Below are 13,379 nucleotides of genomic sequence, written 5' to 3'. Positions count from 1 at the left end.
CACCTTAAACCAATGCCCCCTAGTTTTGGACTCTCCCCACCCCAGGGAAAAGACTTTGGCTAGTCACCCTATCCATGCCCTTCATGATTTTATAAACCTCTATAGGGTCACCCCTCAGTCTCCAACGCTCTAGGGAAATAACCCCAGTCTATTCGGCCTCTTCCCTGTAGTTCAAACCCTCCAACCCTGGCAACAATCTTGTAGCAGATTTAGTTCTGCAGGGAATAATCCTTTCACCAACTTGGGTCATCAGAGCAGATTTTTTTGGATGTGATGCTTTTAGATATCTGATGAATAAACTGCTGTGGTTAGTCATTGCTGTTTGTCTTCACAGATTGACACTCTGTTAGGGGGATGATGAGGTGAATGAAATGACTCACCAAAATACTCACCCAATGACTCAAAGAATCGAATTGAATTCCAATTATTTACCAGAAAGTGAACATCAAGCTGTCTATATTCATTGCCATGTTTCAGATTAAATGATCAGGTTTTCCAGTTCTTAAAGTTTTGGACAAAATTTTCTGTTTGTTAACTTCAAGGAAAAAGCACTGAGCGGTGGAGAACTTTTTCCATTTTAATCACTTCTCCTAAGTGGTCAGATTCAAGTCACTGAGTTACAGAGTGAAGGCAAATCTTTTTTTTGTTCAGCAGTTAATGATCGTGGAAGTTTCAAAGTACATTCAGTACTCGGAAAGGTTAATCCGTTGTTTCATTTTCAGTGATGTGTCCCAGGTCAGACACTTTGTTTTGGCTGTGTGTTTTTAATCTTGCAGTTCACTACTTGTGTGACCAGTTTATTTTGGACACTATCATAGTAATCCCTACAGCGTGGAAGTAGGCCATTCGGCCCATTGAGTCCACACTGCCCCTCCAAAAAGCATCTCACTCAGAGCCCCCCCATCTATGTAACCCTGAATTTCCCATGTCTAACCCACCTAGCCTACACATCTCTGGACACAATGGAACAATTTAGCATGGCCCATCCACCCTAACCTGCACATCTTTGGACTGTGGGAGGAAACCGGAGCACCCGGAGGAAACCAACGTAGACACGGGGAGAATGTGCACACTCCACACAGACAGTCACCCGAGGCTGGAATCAAACCTGGGTCCCTGGCGCTGTGAGGCAGCAGTGCTAACCACTGAGCCACCATGTCACCGTGTCACCCTAATTGCTTTGAGCTAGTCAAGAAGTTGAATTTGCTCAGAGGTAGCAAGAACTGCCGATGCTGGAGTCAGAGATAACACAGTGTGGAGCTGGAGGAACACAGCAGGCCAGGCAGCATTAGAGGAGCAGGAAAGTTGTGTTCCTCCAGCTCTATACGTTGAATTTGCTCATTTCTTTTTATCCTTTTGAGGGACTGGCTGGACCAGCATTTAAAAGACCATCAGACATAGGAGCAGAAGTTGGCCATTCAGCCCATCACATCTGCTCCCGCATTCAGTGAGCTCCTGGCTGATCTGATGATCACCAACTCCACATTCCCATTTTTACCCATACCCCCTGATTCCCTTATGGATTAAAAATCTGTCTGTCTCAGCCTTGCATGTACTAAATAACCCAACCTCAAAAACCCTCTCCAGTAAAGAATGTCACTATTAATTGTACATCCCTAATTGCTCCTGGTGAAGTTGGTGATGAGGTGCCTTCCTGACCTGCTGCAGCCCATTCAGTGTAGACACATCCCACCGTGCAGGTAGAGGGAGCCTCAGGGCTTAGACTCGGCGACGACAAAGGAACGGCGATATGTTTCCAACTCAACATGGTGAGTGTCTTGGAGGGGAGCTTGCAAATGGTGGCGTTCCCATATATCTATTGCCCCTCGTCTGTCTAGATGGTGAAAGTTGTGCGTTTGGAAGCCCTTCTGAAGATAACTCCTCCATCCCGGGAACAAACTGAGGTGAACTCCACAGACTGGCGAGCCTCTCAGAAAAAATAATTCTCATTGACATCTTAAATAGGTGATCCCTTTATATTCAGATGGTGTTCTTGGAGTTCCACACTCTCCCACATGGGGAAGCATCATATGTTCCCCCATAGGCTGTGTGCCTGGCAATGAACCAAGCTGGATTGTTGAGCACAGGATGATCACAAGACGTTCTCCCTAAGGTACACCGTGAAACAGTGTAAAGACACTATGGACTGAACAGACAATAAAAAACAGGGGACATGCAGCTTCTGAACTTGGACAGCTCTGGGTGTTCTGTGAGAGCGTGATTAATTGGTACACGATGATAAACTGTAGCAATCTGTTTTCGAAGGGGCTGCAGGAGACACTGACGTTCGAACAACAGTTGTCTCAAACTCTCCAGAGGGAGAACCACAGCTTCAGCAAACGCAGCCAAGAAATGACTGAACAGGTAGGGCACCCTGGGAGGATTGGTTTTCCTTGACCTGCCATCAGGTGGATTGCATGAACTTTGATCAGACAAACTCTGTTAACGTTCCCTCGATAACTTCCATTACATCTGTGTGTCCCTCCTGTGTCCGATCCTTCCGAAAGGGAAGAAGTGACCTGCAGTGATCCACAGGGATCGGCGCTGGGTCCACTTTAGTTTTGTCATTTGTATGAATGATTTGGATGAGAATATAGGAGGCATGGTTGGTAAGATTGCAGATGACACCTAATTTGGTGGTGTAGTGAAGAAGGTTATCTAAGATTACAAAGAGATCTTGATCAATTGGGTCAATGGGCTGAGGAGTGGCAGATGGAGTTTAATTTGGATAAATGCGAGGTGTTGCATTTTGGTAAAACAAAGGCAGAACTTGTACAATTGATATTAGGGCCCTGGGTAGTGTTGTAGAACAGAGAGACTGAGGGGTTCAGGTACATAATACATTGAAATTTGCCTCACAGGTAAACGGGGTGGTTAAGAAGGTGAGATAACAAGGTGTAGAGCTGGATGAACACAGCAGGCCAAGCAGCATCAGAGGAGCAGGAAAGCTGACGTTTCGGGCCTAGATCCTTCTTCAGAAATGGGGGAGGAGAAGGGGTTTCTGAAATAAATAGGGAGAGAGGAGGAGGCGGATAGAAGATGGATAGAGGAGAAGATAGGTGGAGAGGAGACAGACAGGTCGAAGACCTGAAAAGGTCTTTGTTCAGAAAAGATTTATGAGAATGTTGCCAGGAATGTGGTTTCAGTTATGAGAAGAGGCTGTGACTTTTTTCACTGGAGCTTTGGGGGTTGAGGGGTAACCTGATAGATATTTATAAAGTCAAGAGGGGCAGAGATAAGGTGAATAGTGAAAGTCTTTTCCCTAAGGTGGGGGAGTTCAAAACTAAGGGGCATATTTTTCAGGTGAGAGGAGAAGGATTTAAAAAGGATAGGATGGGCAACTTTTTTACACCAAGAGTGGTTAGTGTGTGAAAGGAACTGCCAGAGGAAGTGGTGGATGCAGGTAGAGCTACAACATTTAAAAGACATTTAAATAAGTACATGAATAGAAAAGGTTTTGTGGGATATGGGCCAAATGCAGGCAGGTGGGACTAGTTTATTTTGGGAACATGGTCAGCGTGGATTGATTGAACCGAAGATTTCTACATAGTTAAAACACCAAGGGATATGGGGAATGTGGAGAAAATAGCATAGGGGTGGAGAATCAATCAGGATCCTATGCAATGGTGAAGCAGGCTTGATGGGCTAAACAGCCCACTTCTGCAGTTATTTCCTACATCAGAAAGAAATGAGAAGAAAGAGGGTTGTTAGAATGTGAAACTCTCATTTTCAAGCACTGTAGGCTGTGCCATTGAATACGTTCAACGTGGAGTTAGAATGATTTTTGATCTACAAGGGAGTCCAGGGCTTTGGGGGAGAGGCAGGAAACTGGGGTTAAGGCTACCTTCAGATCAACCACTACTGAATGGCAGAACAGATTCAAGGGGCTGAATGGCCTGTTGCTGCTCCTGTTTCTTACATTATTGTTGCTGTTCCAGAAAAGAGCCAACACCAACATAATGGCCACCCTCTGTGTTGTAAGTGTTCATTGAATCTAATTGGTCATTGAATAATGTAACTACATGTTCAACTATAAGGCACGACAACCAATTGAGGACCTAATTAAGACTTTATTTCATTCTATGTCAAAGGAGAACACTGATTTTTTTTTTGCAGCTGTTTTCAAGAAGACATTACCAGGAGGCTATAATAAATTTTGTGCCTTTCAACAGTTGGCCACTTTGGTGAAAGAGCAAGAAGATTTGACCAAAGCTTACAGTAAGCTCCCAGGGAACGGGAAAGGGAATGCCTCTGTTGATTACTGGGTGCCCCGATCACACCTTGTGCAGGTAAACCTGTTTCATAATGATTTCTTAATGAATCTAAGCAGACAATGTTCTAACATTAAGCTCACTTTCAGAGTGACGTGATTGAAAAGAAAATGAGTACATTATTCCCACCGACAGGATAAATGAACAAATGCACAATCCCTGGGAGATCAATAACTCGTCTCACTTTCCTTGCAACAAGTAGGACAGTGAGGCTAAGTTACATTCTGATGTTCACTGCAGACAGTTGCTCATTGTCTCAGGAACTTTAACGTTCTTGTAATGGTTTAGCAATATTGTACGAAGGCACCTGAACCAGTTGTTATTGCATTCAGGTCTACCCAGGACTGAGCTGGATCAAACTCCAGTGCTGCTCAACTTGACACCAGCATCCATAAGGTTAGACGGTAGCGCCAGCTCTTGCTGCGATGTAGAAAAATAGGAACAGGCCATTAAGCCTGCTCGGCTATCAACATGATCATGACTGATCCTCTATCTCAATGCCGTCCATCCACGCTTCACATCTTTGGTGTTTGAGGAATCATAAAGTCGTACAGCACAGCAAAGGCTCTTCGGCATATCATATCTTGCCCTGACCTACCTACTCTAATCTCACTTTCCAGTACTTGGCCCACGGCCTCAAATTTTATGACATTTCAAGTGATCATCCGAGTATTTAAAGGTTGCGAGTTTTTCTGCCTCCGCTGCCCTTCCAGGCAGTGCATTCCAGATTCCCATCATTCTCTGGGTGAAAAAAACGCTCCTTAAATCCCCTCTAAACCTCATGCCCTTCACTGTAAAATATTGTCTCCTTGTTATTGACCCTTCAACTAAGGGGAACAGTTGCTTATTATCCTCCCTGTTCATGCTTCTCATAACCTTATAGACTTCTATCAGGTCCTGTCTCAGCTTTTAAACCATATGATATAGGAGCAGAATTAGGCTATTTGGTCCATGAAGTCTGTTCCACCATTCGAACTGGCTGATACGTTTCTCAACCCCATTTTGCTGCCTTCTCCCTTAACCTTTGACCTCCTTACTAATCAAAAACCAATCTATCTCTGTCTTAAATACACTCAATGATTTGGCATCCACAGCTTTCTGTGGCAATGAATTTTACAGATTCACCACACCCCAGCTGCAGAAATTCCTCCTCATCTCAGTTCTAAAGGGTCCTACCTTCACTGAGGCTGTGCCCTTGGATCCTTGTCTTTCCTACATCTTTTTCAATCTATCCAGGTCTCTCAGTATTCTGTAAGTTTCAAAGAGATTCCCGCCCTCACCCTTCTAAGCTCCGTTGAGTACAGACCCAGAGTCCTCAACTGCTCCTCACATGACAAGCCCTTCATCCCCAGGATCATTCTTGTAAACCTCCTCTGGACCCCCTCCAAGGTCAGAACATCCTTCCCTAGATTGGGGCCCAAAACTGCTCAGATTATTCCAAATGCAGTCTGACCAGAGCCTTGTACAGCTACTGTACATTTCGGCTGTTGTATTCTAGCCTTCTGGAAATGAATGATAACATTGCATTTGCCTTCCTAACTGTCAGTTGAACCTGCATGTTAAACTTAAGAGAATCTTCTCTGCTCTAAAGAAAACAACCCAAGCTCATCCAGTCTCTTCAAAGCTAAAATTCCAGGCAACATCCTGGTGAATCTCCTCTGCACCTCCTACAGTGCAATCACATCTTTCCTATCGCGCAGAGCCCAGAACTATACACAGTGTTCCACCTGCTTCTCTCTTAAATGTAAATCACATGATCAAAAGATACATGGAAATTTACACAGTTCGTTCAGCCTATCCTGTTCATTTTCTCCAAAGCAGCCCTACACTACTGCCATAGCTGTGTCTAGCTAAGCCTTGGTTAGTCCACACTTACCCATTCTGGTCTCTATTTTACAAAAAGCACTGGAGAGAGTGCAGAGAAGATTAATGAAGATGAAAGCAGAAATGCTTGGGAAAATATCGGGAAAGGATTGAGATTGTGTCACTCTTTCCTTGAACGAAGACCACTGAGGAGTGAGCCAATAGAGGCCCTTTCACATTCTGCAAGGTTTGGATAGAATAGATACAGAGAGTGCGTTTCATCTCATGGGGAAAGAGCATTAACTAGCGACCATCCATACAGAGTCACCAAGAAACTCCGTGAGGAGTTCAGAAGAAACTTCTTCACAAAGAGCGATGAGAAGGTGGAACTTATTGACCTCCAAGAGGAATTGAATTGAAGAGTATAGATAGGTTTAAGGTGAAGCCAGACAAAACAGAGTGAGTGCCTGGTAGTGTAGTGTAAAGATAACAATTTCTCCCTCAACATCAGCAAAACGAAGGAGCTGGTCATTGACTTCAGGAAGCGCAGCAGAGTGCACGCCCCTGTCTGCATCAATGGTGCTGAGGTGGAGATGGTCAACAACACCAAGGTCCTAGGAGTGACGATCACTAACAATCTGTCCTGGACCACCCATATTGACACAACAATCAGGAAGGCACAACAACACCTCTACTTCCTCAAGAGGCTAAGGAAATTCAACAGGTCCATAAGGACCCTCTCCGACTTTTACAGAAGCACCATGGAAAGCATTCTAACCAGGTGCATTACGGCTTGGTACGGCAACAGCTCTGCTCAGGACTGTAAGAAGAGAGTTGTGAGCACAACCCAGTCCATGACACAAGCCAACTTGCACCCACTGACTCCATCTATACTTCTCGCTGCCTTGGAAAAGCAGCCGACATCATCAAAGACCCCTCCCACCCTGGCTGTAATCGCTTCCAAATTGTTCCGTCGGGGAGAAGATGCAAAAGCATAAGCTTACGTACCAACAGGTTCAAGAACAGTCTCTTCCCTGCTGTTATGAGACTTCGGAATATACCCCTCAAATTTCAAATCTAATGTTGATTTTGCTTTTTATACATTTTCTTTGCAGCCATAACGTTGTATTCCTCTCTCTGTTCTATTACCCTAATGCATTTTGTATGGTCTGATCTGCCTGTACTGCATGCAAAACAAAACTTTTCATTGCACCTGGGTACATGTGACAATAATCAATCAAGTTAAATTAAATCAAATCAAATCAAAATGTTTGAGGAAGAAGGGAATTGAGGGTTATGAAGCTTGATTTAGATAAAAAAAACATAAACTCTGGCCTGGACTTAGTGTACAGAGGCTTGCTTCTGAGTGATACATGAAATCAAGTTGTTTCTAGTAGTTAAATGCTTCCAGGGTTTTCGCCTCCACCTGTTTGTTCTCTGCATTAAAGATAATGTTTTGATATCAGCCCAGATGTTACAATTCCCAGCTTGGATCTCTTTTAGCTAATGGTCTGGATTAACTGTCCGCATTTTATTATGATGTTAGCTACCTCTACGATCAATCCACTGAGGTTTTTCCAATTTGTCCCTTAAAAATAATCCCTCCCTCCAGTGTTCAGTCATAACCCACCCATTCTCCTGACTAAAGGAACAAGGCTTGTGGCTTTCCTATGCTTTATCAACAACATTTGAGTCTTTCCCTTGTTTAATGATGATCATTACTATTGATACTTCACCCCAGTGTCTGTACTTTGAGTGCCAGCCAATAGTGTAGGCTATTCAACTGTGCAAGGCATCGTAGCTGAGAAACATGACCACTAATGCCACTCACGTATTTCACCAGGAATCATTGCGTTAGCATGCTAGTGATTGGAATTGGTGTGTGTCCGATCAGCACAATTCTCACTTGCTGCTCTCTATGTGTAACAGAATGTGGTCGAAATGGTGAAGTCCCAAGAGGAGCAGAAACTGCACTTGGAGGAAGAGAATCGGAGGCTGAAAGAAGACCCTGGTTTTCAAAGCTTCCAGAAGCTGGAAAAGGAGATTCAGAGCCTGCAGCAACATCTGGATGCGAAAACAGAAAAGGTAAACGCAAGACTCTCACCAATTTGCTTTAAGATCAGTAAAGTACCTGGGCTTGCATATAATTATTACAGAGATGTTAGGAATATGTCCTTGCAGGGAGCTGGCAGTGTGAATCTTCCTAACAAAGTTCCCTTTAAGGAACTTCCATATGAAAAACTTGGCAGTAGTTCAGACCGGAACTCATGTTCATAGGTGTTATAATCCAGAAATTCAGTATTGGAATCAAAATTTACTCGTACCTATGTTTATATACAGACTGAATCATTACAAGCATTAGCCTCCAAGCTCAAACATCCCACAGCTACAGTGGTATCACTTTATGGTTTCATGACGGCATGGTGACTCGCTGGTTAGCATTGCTGCCTCACAGTGCCAGGGGCCCACCCTTAGGCGACTGTCTATGTAGAGTTTGCACTTCCTCCCCGCGTCTGTGTGGGTTCCCCCGGGTGCTCCGGTTTCCTTCCACAGTCCAAAGATGTGCAGGTTAGGTGCAGTGGCCACGCTAAATTGCCCATAATGTCCAGGGATGTGCAGGTTAGGTGGATTGGCCATGCTAAATTGCCCATAATGTCCAGGGATGTGCAGGCTAGGTGGATTAGCCATGGGAAATGCAGGGTTACAGGGATAGGGCCGGTCCTGGGTGGGGTGCTGTTTGGAGGATCGGTGTGGAGTCAAATGGCCAGCTTCCACACTGTAGGGGTTGTATGATTCTAACAATACATATAATTAGTGTCCATTCTCTCCAAGCAATTAATGAACAATCAACAATTAGCAGTCATACCTCCAGACTTCTTGATCCTAAATTCTGGAATTCCCTATCTAAAGCTTTCTCTTCACTGAGATGCTCCTGAAAGCCTATCTTTGATTACACCTTTGATTATCTGCCCTAATCTCTCCTTCAGTGGCTCAATATTAAATTTTGTCAGTTTCTTTTGTTCTTTCATGGGGTAAAGACACCACTGGCTCAGCCAGTACTTACTGCCCATCCCTGATTAACCTCCATTAAGAGTCAGCCACATTGCTGTGTGTCTGGAGTCACACATAGAACAGACTAGGTAAGGACAGCAGATTTCCTTCCCTAAAGGACCTTCATGAACCAGATGGATTTTTCCAACAGTCAACATGGAGGTCACCATTAAGCCAAATGGTTTAGCGAATTTTTTGGTGGGTTTCAAACCTATGTCCCCAGAAGATTAGCCCAGGGTTCTGGATTACTGGTCTAATGACACTACCTCAACGACTACCTTCCCCTAACGTACTTTGGGACCTCTAAAAGTGCATGTGTGCAAGCTGTTAATGTTTTTAAAGCAAGATTTATTTCTCTTATTCAAATACGTTGTGTGCAAAATATTAATGAATTACTGCTTTACTTTCTTTGATGGGCGGCACGGTGGCTCAGTGGTTAGCACTGCTGCCTCACTGCGCAAGGGACCCTGGTTCAATTCCAGCCTCGGGCGACTGTCTGTGTGGAGTTTGCACATTCTCCCCGTGTCTGCGTGGGTTTCCACCGGGTGCTCTGGTTTCCTCCCACTGCCCAAAGATATGTAGATTAGGTGGAATAGCCATGGTAAAAACACTGTGTGGGGCTACAAGGATTTGGTGCAGCCTGGATGGGGTGAAAGGCCTCTTTCTGCATTGCAGGGAATCTATGATTCTATGGCGAAAGATTCCTTTGGCTAGGAAGTGTGTTTGTTCTGCCAATTCTGTCAAGTTACTGAAGGGTTGTCTACCTGACCTGCTTAACACGTGCCACAATTCCATCACAGATGACCGCCATGGCTTGTGAAATGGAAGCATTAAGACACAAGAATGAATGTCTCATGACAGGTAAAGTTGCTCTATTCTCTCCCATTGCCGCTGTTCCTTTCAAAGCCCTGTGCTGATCTCTGATGCTCTCCTCCTCATCCCTAACCCTTTTCCCCAACAGCAAACATGAAGGATTGGCAACAGGTCCAGAGCTTGAGGGAGCAAAGTCATGACTCACTGATTGCCGCCATCCTGGGGGCTGTCCCAAGGCCATCCGACGGTCAGCACTGCAATCCGTGGGCGACGCACTTGTTTCAGGAGCTCCAGCCTGGTCACCAAGGAGCGAGAGAGCCGTCCCCCTGTCAGATGGGGGGCTTGACCTCGCCCACAGCGACCCCTAGGGGGAAGGATGGGCAATGGTACTCAGGTTGCTCCTTACCTGACCACGGCACTCCCCGCGCTGAGGCCTGGTTCAGCGGTATGTCAACAAGGCTCAACAAGCAGTCGAAACAGGTCCACTCGGCAGACCGGCATTCACCTGCTTCGACCCAGCGCAGGACTCCATCTCCTCCCAGACCCAACTGTCCAGACCCACCGCTGAATGCTAGCAAGTCACCACATGATTTCCCCTCAGCCTCAGAATCTCAGAGTGAGGACGAGAAGTCGCAGGGAAAGGCGATGACTCCTGCAATGAAATGTTCGCTTCTGCTATCCCCTCGGCCTTTCAGATTGCACAGGTCAAACAGGAATAAAAAATGACATCCTTTGGTGAAGAACCGAAATTATTTTTAAAGCAAATTGTGCATCCTTTTAAAGAACCTAAAAGATCAGAACTCAATACTCTTAAAGGGGGCACTACCTTCATGTAATATTGTATGATGTTAATATGCTGGAATATTTTACTTTGGAAAGGATTGCTCATGTTTAAGTCACGATTATGTACGGTTCAACACAATTTAAATCAGCGTGCTTCAAGTTGGCTTATAAGCGAGACAGACTTGGGAAATGTGTCTCTATCTCAGTCGTTCACCCTTTGATAAATTGCATGTTCACAGAATTTTTAGACCATTCAGCCCATCATGCCTGCACCAGCTCTCTGAGCATTTTGACTTTGTGCCAAATTCCCATTTCCCACTACCCTGTTTCCATTGCAATAATCATCCAATGCCCATCTTGAATGCCTGTCTCCACCTCACTTCCAGGCAGCGCGTTCCAGAATGGAACCACTCACTGTGTGAAAAAGACTTTTATTTCATCCTGAAATTACTTCTTTTGCGAAATGCTTTTTGTGCCCTCTGGTTCTCAATCCTTTTATGAGCAGGAAGCATTTCCCTGAAACTGTGTGAGTGGACGAGCCGGTATTTAGTCTGTAACATTGTCTGTAATTTCATGGGTCTCAGCAAGGAACGCACTTCAAAGCTACAAAAGCAGGTTTTGGAAGGGATTTTTTTGTTCATTCATATGAGATGAGGGCATCGCTGACTAAGCTAGCTTTTATTTGCCCATCCCAAATTGTTTATGGTGAGCGGGAGAGAAGGAGGAGAATGGTTTGAGTGGTACATTGAGATTGCAAACCATTTAGCTTGAGATCAGTCAGGAAGGTGCAGGTGGGAGCTGTCAAGACCATACCTTCAATCTTTCCTGATTTCAAACTGTATGAAGTTGCGGCTTGATTGGAATTCTGGGCAAACAGTTTTCCCTTGTCCAATGGTTCGCGCAGAGAAGTGGTGCCAATGGGCGAATAATGGTTTTACGATGTTGAATACACGGATGTTCAATTCCTTATTAATTGATGGATCTTTGACAATGAACATTCAGAAATGACAATGTCAAGACCGATTATGGAGAGATGCAGTTAAGATCAAACATAGCCAGTCCAATATAACAGATATCCACCCTGCCCCACTCATCATCTTAAAGGGGTATAAGTATTTCTCTCCATTTTGAATAACACAATGCAAGGACATAAGGGACATAGCAACTTTTTAAAAGAGGTACATTGGTACCATTATGTAGTAACCCTGTAGAGATGGGCGTGAAAATCCCCAAGGTACTTTTCCCATCTGTCCGCCCAATGTTCTGGATAGCTTTCCCCATCCTCTCCATTAATTGGTTACTTCACCTTTCAACCCACCCGGACATTACATAAGACTTAGTAACGAAAGCAGGCTATTCAGCCCATCAAGCCTGCTCCACCATTCTAACTCAGCCTTGAACAAATTTAAAGACCCAGCCTTGATCATCTTCTCGTGAAGAGAAGCTGCTTTTATTGCATGTTTGTGATGAGCAAGTTGACTACCGTACGCAGTGAAGTGCTTGGGGAAACCCTAAGGACACAAAAGGTGCTATAGAAATGCCCTTGCTTCACAAAGAAAGCTTGTGCACAATTTGGTTTAGGGGCCTTAGCCTGGTTCCTGGTGTTTGCTCCCAATAATGTCCACTTCCCCATGATGTACTGCAAGTAACAGAAATGCAGTTCCTGAGGGACAATGAGCTCCAAACTACAAGAAATGGGAGTTGTTGACTGTATGAAACAGATTAATGCCAGACAATCCCTCTATTATAATTATAGTTTTACATAGGGATTTCCAGTGACCAGAAACTCAACTGGACTCACCACTTAAACACAGTGGCTACACGAACCGGTCAGAGGCTAGGAATACTGCAGCGAGTAACTCACCTCCTGACTCTCCAAAGCCTGTCCACCATCTACAAGGCACAAGTCAGGAGTGTGACGGAATACACCCCACTTGCCTGGATGGGTGCAGTTCCATCAACACTCAAGAAGTTTGACACGCTCCAGGACGAAGCAGCTTGCTTGATTGACTTCACATCCACAAGCATCCATTCCCTCCACCAGTGATGCTCAGTAGCAGCAGTGTGTACCATCTACAAGATGCACTGCAAAAATGCACCAACAATCTTTAGACAGCACCTTCCAAACCCACAACATTGCCATCCTGGAGGACAAGGGCAGCAGATACATGGGGACACCTACCACCTCCCACCTCCAAGTTCCTCTCCAAGCTGCTCACCATCCTGACTTGCAAATATATCACCATTCCTGCACTGTCATTGGATCAAAATCCTGGAATTTCCTCCCTTGGGGCATTGTTGGATCTACCTACAGCACATGGACTGCAGTTGTTCAAGTAGGCACCTCACCATCACCTTCTCAAGAATGGGTAGTGAACGCTGACCCAGCAACACCCACATCTCACGAGAGAATAAAATAATCTTACATCATGTTGGGAGATTAGTTATCCATTTGTACAGAAGGCTATACATTCTAGAATTGTCAAAATTCAGGAATGAGTGAATAAAATCAGTGATTATTATCTCAAATGTATCATTATTTCAGTTATGAAGTGAGGGAAGCAGGGAGCATTCTCTGTAGAACAGAGAAGGTGAGGAGTTTTAATAGAAAAGTGTACATTTATGAGATGTTTCGATGGAGTATTTAGGATAAAATAT

The 13,379-nt window shown here is 44.6% G+C and overlaps 1 protein-coding gene across 1 annotated transcript in view; it reads left to right on the top strand.

The window, feature by feature from the left end:
- Window positions 1-12,573, top strand: part of LOC109915831 (centrosomal protein of 290 kDa-like) — an 88,430-nt gene extending 75,857 nt beyond the window's left edge. Inside the window, exons 14-18 of the mRNA XM_048617043.1 lie at window positions 2,266-2,364; window positions 4,173-4,289; window positions 8,004-8,159; window positions 9,926-9,986; window positions 10,087-12,573. Of these exons, the coding sequence (XP_048473000.1) occupies window positions 2,266-2,364; window positions 4,173-4,289; window positions 8,004-8,159; window positions 9,926-9,986; window positions 10,087-10,664 (1,011 nt within the window). The 3' untranslated portion in view covers window positions 10,665-12,573. The remainder of the gene's footprint in view (window positions 1-2,265; window positions 2,365-4,172; window positions 4,290-8,003; window positions 8,160-9,925; window positions 9,987-10,086) is intronic.
- The last annotated feature ends 806 nt before the right edge of the window (window positions 12,574-13,379 follow it).

Source organism: Rhincodon typus, chromosome 36, assembly GCF_021869965.1.
Source record: "Rhincodon typus isolate 14 chromosome 36, sRhiTyp1.1, whole genome shotgun sequence".
Lineage (NCBI taxonomy): Eukaryota > Metazoa > Chordata > Chondrichthyes > Orectolobiformes > Rhincodontidae > Rhincodon > Rhincodon typus.
The sequence above is the reverse complement of the archived record's forward strand: the minus strand, read 5'-3'. Positions and strand labels throughout refer to the sequence as shown.